General features: G+C 51.8%; 2 protein-coding genes across 2 annotated transcripts in view; both read right to left on the minus strand.

Annotated features, from left to right (window-relative positions):
• Positions 1-1,800, minus strand: part of TRIM33 (tripartite motif containing 33) — a 35,802-nt gene extending 34,002 nt beyond the window's left edge. Inside the window, exon 1 of the mRNA XM_075442867.1 lies at positions 1,353-1,800. Within this exon, the coding sequence (XP_075298982.1) occupies positions 1,353-1,800 (448 nt within the window). The remainder of the gene's footprint in view (positions 1-1,352) is intronic.
• Positions 1,801-2,781: 981 nt separating this feature from the next.
• Positions 2,782-6,881, minus strand: BCAS2 (BCAS2 pre-mRNA processing factor). The gene is made up of 7 exons (XM_075443172.1): positions 6,769-6,881; positions 6,611-6,703; positions 6,472-6,542; positions 6,203-6,364; positions 5,085-5,135; positions 3,718-3,798; positions 2,782-3,212 (listed from the first exon to the last, which is right to left on the minus strand). The coding sequence occupies exons 1-7, from the start codon at positions 6,859-6,861 to the stop codon at positions 3,083-3,085; spliced, it is 681 nt and encodes a 226-aa protein (XP_075299287.1). The 5' UTR covers positions 6,862-6,881; the 3' UTR covers positions 2,782-3,082.
• Between the last annotated feature and the right edge of the window lie 18 nt (positions 6,882-6,899).

Genomic DNA, 6,899 nt, shown 5'->3' on the forward strand with positions numbered 1-6,899 from the left:
AGCGTTTTGTTCTTAACTGACCTGCTGGACTAATACATTGGTTCACACAGACTCACATACCACTACAAGATGGATGATACACATCTTTTCCAGTGTACTCTCCTGGACCCTACATGCACATCTTGCTCACATCATGTAAACATTTTTGATACAAAAATCCAAAGATGAATTACTTCGTCAAAGCACACAATCAACCATTCTTCAACTGTGTATAACAAGAATTGATATTGCAGTTTATATGTACTTCAGAAGCTACGTGCCGTGTTGTTCCCACACTTGCATCCTAACAGATGCAGCAGGATTCAGATAATACTGCTAATTGCTAGTAAAATAAACTTAGCAAAACGCAGACTCTGGAATTTAACAAGAAGGATCACAAGACCAACTGAGTAGTTAGTGCATTTATAAACTGTATTTAATGCATCATCTTTTAAAAACTCATGGGCTTTCTAAGACAACATCCCTGATGATCCACTTCTCAACAGTTTGGATTAAAGAACCACTACCAAGCCAGGTTAATTCCTTCACTATGCAATGCAGGAAAGGCTTGAGTCCTTGCTAAAACCAGAAAGATGTCACCAAACAAGGTCTCTTTGACCACAGGGCCCAGTCAAGACCTGCAAAACCACCTACTAGGGCCCTAGTTTGGTCTGTAGACCACAGCATGTGAGTCACTCCATTAAAAGCTCCAGAAGCTTTTCGTTTCCTTCCCTGAACACATAAAATAAAAAAATAAAATTCAAGGTGTGATTTCAATAAAAACACCTGGAAAGAGCAGTCTGCGCTTGCTGCATGGCACAGAAGTTACCTATGAGTAGAGCATATTGGCACAGCGAGTCAGCCAACAAACAGCACTGCAACGTTTTAACTCGCTCCACAGCAAACAGGAAGCTGAAAGCCGGCGTACTGCACACACCACTTACACCGGAGCACACAATACTAACAACAGTGAATTAGGTTTCACTCAGACCAGGTTTTTTCCCCGAGTACTGTAGAACTGAACAGCTGAACGCCTCCTCGCAGACACGCCTCTACCGCAGCACCCCCGAAAGCCGAAACACGTAACGCAATTTACGCTGCGATTGCAAGCACACGCAGACCAACTGCCAAGTTTCAGCTGTCGCTTGAAAACACGAAGCAAGCCGCCGCCGGGCGTTGTAGGGCGGGCCCCGGGAGGACTGGGGCAACTGAACGGCCGGCGGTCACGTACGCCGCCGCCCCGGGCACAGCCACCGAGCGAGGCCGAGAGACACCACGGGTCCGAGCCCAGGGAAGCCGAAGGGAGAACGCAGCGAGCAGCGCGGAGCAGGGCGGCGGGGAGAGGCCCGGGCGGGGGCCGCCGCCGCGCTCACCTTGCTGGACGTCGCCGTTGGCGCCGCCGGGCACGGGCACGCTGAGCTGGCGCTCGGGCTCTGGCAGGCAGCGCCGGCAGAAGGAGTGCAGGCAGGGCAGCAGCTTGGGCTCGGCCTCGCGCCGGCTCTGCAGGCTCTGCGCGCACACGGCGCAGGTGTCCAGCAGCGAGAACGGCCCCGGCGCCGACGGCGTCAGTGGCGGCACCGGGCTGGGGCCCGGCCCGGGAACGACACCGGGCCCCGCCGCCGCCTCGGCCTCGGCCTCCCCGAGACCGCGCTCCGCCGCCGCCGCGCCCGGGCTCTCCCGCTCCTCGGGCGGCGCGGCGGCGAGCGCGGGCGGCGCGGCGCCGGAGGGGGACGCGGCCGCGGGCTCCGGGCCGCCGCCGCCGCCCGGCCCGGCCTCGACAGCCCCCTCCCCGCCGCCGCCGCCTCCTTTGTTTTCCGCCATGTTTCCTCCTTTGAACCCGACTCCCCGCTCCGCGCACGCACGGCGTCACCACGAGCCGTGCGCGCGCGCCCCAGCAGGGAGGCGGGCCCGAGGCTCGCGCAGGCGCGCTCGATAGGGCCCGAGAGGTCGTGCGCAGGAGCGCGTGCTCGGTGGGTAAGAGGGCGTCCGGGAAGACGAGTCGTGACGTACGGCCGGCCGGGGCGGGGCGCGGGCCTGTCACCGCACCTCGCGGTGCATCTCCATTGGCCGGCGTCGGCGGCTTCACAACCAATCGCCAGGGGCAGAGCGCGCGGCAGGGAGCCGGCCCCGGCCCCGCCTGCGAGCACCGCCTCTCCAGGAACCGAGGGCGCGCGCTGTGCCACGCCGGGGCCGTTGCGGGCCCCTCGCGTCCCCCCGACGCGGTGCGACCGGCGGAGGAGCGCAGGGCGGTGTGAAGGCCGTGCCGCCATCTCGAGAGCCGTGCCCGTCACCCGCCCCTGCTGACGAATAAGCGATCGACGGAGGGAGGGGACCCTCCGCGTCTGCAGGAGAGAGGCGAGGCGCGAGGCCTGGCGCCGGGCGAGCAGAGGAGGTGCAGGAGGAGCGCGCCGAGGCCTGGAGGTGCTGCCAGACCTACAGCGACACAGTGCGGGAGGGATAATGGGGGTTACGCATGAACGGGGCACTGGGTGAGTGCTGTCATGACCCTGCCGCGCAGCGTGCAGAACACCTGAAGAAAAGCCCCTTGGGCCAGCGGGGCTGGGACACCTCATGCACGTGAACAAGCATTTACCTTGGCAGTTCTGTACCTTGGCTCCTCACCTCTCCCTGGGGTGGCACAGGCCAGTTACCGGCCACAGCCTCTTCCCCAGACAGTCTCTCACACCGAGGTCAAGTTTAAGCCCATCAACCACGCAGTGCCCTTAGGCGGGTTTATCTGGCCAAGCTTACCTCGCTGACAGCACTGGGGCTGCTTCTTGAACGTGAACCAGAAGCCATGCAGACAGCAGAACAACGTTTATTAAAGGCACAGGGGAAAATGTAAAAGCATCAGACATTTTCAAGAGCTCCTACTTGTATATAAAGAGTGAAACAATTTACAGTACAATTATCTGTGCCTATAATACATTTAAACAGGACATTTTTGAGTCTACCCTGCCTCCTCCTAGAATTTAAAACAAGGAAAAGAAACAACGAAAATACCTTTTCATCACCTTACACAACTGCAACTAGGGATGCCTACAAACCCATAGCATCTCCAGAGGCTTTTGGGTTTTTTTGCAGTAAGACTGTAAGGATTAAGTCACTGGAAGTCTTGCTGGATGTTCTCCTTGTTTGCTTCCCCATGCTGCTGTTTGATTTGTGAAATTTCATTTTCTAGCTGCACAATAGTTCGTTCAATCTCGTAATTTTTACTGACAAGAGAGACCCATCTGGAAGGGAAAAGAAATAAAAAAGCCTTATTTAACAGTCCCCTGGTTTAAAATCAAAGACAGTTATTGCTCCAAAGAAAGCACAAAGACACCAAATAATGCAGTATTTTTCTCAGTACATGATAAACCTCAGCTGGTATCAATGGTAATTTGAACAACCAAAGTGACAAAAGGTAGGTCTTAACCCTGTTTAACATACAAAATTCAATTTACTAGACTCAAATCCACTAACTGCTAATATTTAGATAAAGAAGAAACAATTTAGCCAATTTCAAGCAGCTAATATGCCTCCTTTTCAAATCTGTTGCTCCTTGATTCACTCAACCACAATAACTATTATGTAGACCTGAATTACAAATCCTTTAAAACATTTTGTGCAAAGCAACAGTATTCACATGATAACATCCTGCAATAGGACTGGAAGACCACTGATGCTCTGCCTGGAAGAATTTCAAGCACAAGATATACATGTGGAAGATTTAACAGAAAAATTCTAGATACTCACGTAGATTCCATTTCTCGTAGTTTAGCCCCAGCTGTGAGCTGCGTGTTCTTTCGTTGCCAGTTCAGATCTTGAATGTTTTTCCTGGGGAGAAAAAGATCTATGTATTTTTTTGTCTCCTTTCTTTAAAATTTGTAGTACCTGCTGCTAATTTCAAAATACACCTCATCTCCAGAAGTGCTACCAGAAAACACTTGTGTAGCCAGGACCACAACTACAACATACAGACGGACAAATCCCAATACAGGGCTGTACGCAGAACCCTGAGATAAATTAAAAAAAAAAAAAAAAAAAAAACCCACAACAAACCCCCTCCCCCCCCAAAACCCCAAAAAGCAAACATAAACCAAAATGACAAAAAAATCAAAACCAACAAAAATAACAAAAAAGCCTTCTACTCTACTACAAGCAAAACTTCAAACATCCAAGCCTACTGCTCCTAGACAAGTGCAGAGCAGAGACAATATTTTATTCTCTCTGAAAAAAAAGTCAGAAAAGCAAAGATGAATGGCTGATCAATGACAAAATTCAGTAATTCAGTGAAGAGCCTGAGAAGTGCAGAATACTTAAAATACGTCGGTCCCTACGTGGCTCTTAGTGCACACTGCTAACCCTCTTATTCTGTTAGCCTCCTTGCCATGCACTGTGGTGTTCCTTTAGCCTTCCCAACTTGAGTTCTGCATCTACCCTGTCCCATGGTGATTCTGGACAAGGCAATCATTCCAGCTAATTTAAACACGCAGGTACTCATAAAAGATATGAATCGCTACACAGCTTGCCTTGTCCCAGTACACAGTCCCATCTTCAGGCTGAAAACGACAGCCTGATTCACCTAAATCTGAAAGCTGAAAAGCTTTACTTGCCAAGTCCATAGCACACATTCTAAATAGAGTGAATTATGAAGGTGCATCATTTCAATATGGTACAACCTCCATCCCCAAGTAACCCATCTCTGTAAACTCATTAAAGCATCCACTTTAAAATGATGGGCCAAATCTAACATAAGGGAACATGTCTTCACTGGAACAACTGCACACTGAATAAAAGTCTATCAGCAGTGAAAAGAACATGACTGCATTTCAGAGAGGATTCCACCACGATTCATTCTGTTCAAAGCAAGATGTTCAGACAAAACAAAATAAACCCAAACAAAACAAACACAGAGTTTGAGTGGAACAGGCATTATGAATGTAACCACTTGGGGAGGGCAGTATCAGATTTCTTAATGATTGTTATCATGGGGTCTTTTTTCCTATGACCATGGCAGGAACACATACACAAGCCTTTGTGTATCTTGGGGAGGGGTGGGGAGAAGAGGGGTTCGCTTTCCTTCCAATCTCAGTATGAAAATATGAAAAAGAATGACTTACCTCAACTTCTGAAGCTCTTTCTGGGCTTGTTCTATCATGTGAACCAGGTGTCTAATACCAGAACGCAAGCAAAGCATTAGGAAAGCATACAATTGCTAGACCAGACCCATTTAACCTGCCACTTAACCCTTCAGAGTTAAGGACGCAACAAGCCACTGCAACACAAACACTAGACAACTTGTCATGTCAGTGCCATCTGTGCCCTTCACTCCTGAAGGGAACGACATCATGCCACAACACTCTTGATTGTAACATATTCAGTCTGAAGACACAAACCTTCAATAATCACTATGGTCAGCCCTTGCCATGAGACAGCATCATAAAATCATATCCATTAGCTGATTACGTTTTATCTTCAAGCTTGTTACTGTATGCTTGTGCTATTCTGACTAGAACGCTACTGTAACACCTCCCTACCTTATCATCCATCTTCAAATTTTAATTCTAAAATTACCTGTAACCAATTTTTGTTTCCCTCCTATACCATAGAGCACAAAGTTCTTTTTGCTTCCCGACATATGTGAGAACTAGCAGATCCTCCACCTGCCTCCCTTCTCCTAAACTAAGCAACCTTCCGCCTTCTCTCACAGGTGAGTTTTGCATTCCTTTTGTCTACACCTGTATCTAAGGCTAAGCTAACCCTTCTCGAAAGTGGACATTAACGTTCTCTGCCTGAAATAACCCTGGTGCTTCCCACAGTCATACAGTCTACAAATTTTTTTTTTTTGCTTTTGCTACAGCTTTAGTAATAATGGCTCCAGGCCGAGCAGCAGCAGTAGTAAGTCATCTTTATTTCTACTACTGAATTATCATTTCGCAGGCTGTCATTAGTCCCTTTAGTTATCCCCAGTTAAAGCCCATTATCACCAACTGCCACCTGAACAATAACTCGCAAAATTCAAGATTGAGATGTATTGAAACACAGGCTATTTGTTGGCCACAGAGACGGCTCCTTCTCTTTCAGATCAGCATCCTCTTCTTCTACATATAACTCTCTCAAAGGGGCTCAGTTATTCCAGAATGCGTTCTAAAGATTCCCACTGGACCTACACAGGGGAACGCACAGAAACTGAAGTCAGAACTCCAACTAGGTTCAGCAAAGCAGACAAAGGCCTTACTCGTTGTACACCTTCCACGCGTTGCAACCATGCTGAGACATTAACTCCAGGTTCTCGATGCGGACCGCCTGGTGCTCCAGCTGCGCCATGGAGTTGTTCACACACTCCTGCCACGCCGTGATATCGTTCTTCTGCCCGGAGGAGGGGGCCGGCAGCTCGTACCTAGCACAGGCCGCCCGCCCGGCTCAGGAGAAGGCCCGGCGGGCACCGCTCACCCGACGGCGCTCCCGGGGGCGGGCGGCGGCTCGGGCCGCCTCGGCTGGGCTCACCTCTTCATGCTGAGCAGCTCCAGGGGCTGCCGGGCCGCCAGGCGCTCGAACTCGTTCCGCATGATCTCGGTCTGCGGGGAGAGCGGCGGTCAGGCGGCGCCAGGGCCGGCGGGGGGCGCGGGGTCCGGGGCCGCCTCACCTCGAAGGCGCTGTAGTCATGCGCCGGCAGGTAGCTGAGGTAGTTCTTCGTCGGCCGGTACCGCCGCGTCTCCTCCTCCACCAGCGCCGCGGCCTGCGCACAGGGGGCGTCAGGCAGGCCCGCGCCCGGCCCGCGCCCGCCGCCCGGCCCGCACTCACCGCCTCGCGCACGCCCGGCGCCTCGTAGCCCTGGTCGAAGTAGGGCAGCGCGTCCACCACCACGTCTCCAGCCACCAGCCCCGGGCCCGCCATCGCGCGCCCGCCCCGCGCTCTGCGCCTGCGCCGGCCCC

This window comes from Opisthocomus hoazin, chromosome 25 (assembly GCF_030867145.1).
Source record: "Opisthocomus hoazin isolate bOpiHoa1 chromosome 25, bOpiHoa1.hap1, whole genome shotgun sequence".
NCBI lineage: Eukaryota > Metazoa > Chordata > Aves > Opisthocomiformes > Opisthocomidae > Opisthocomus > Opisthocomus hoazin.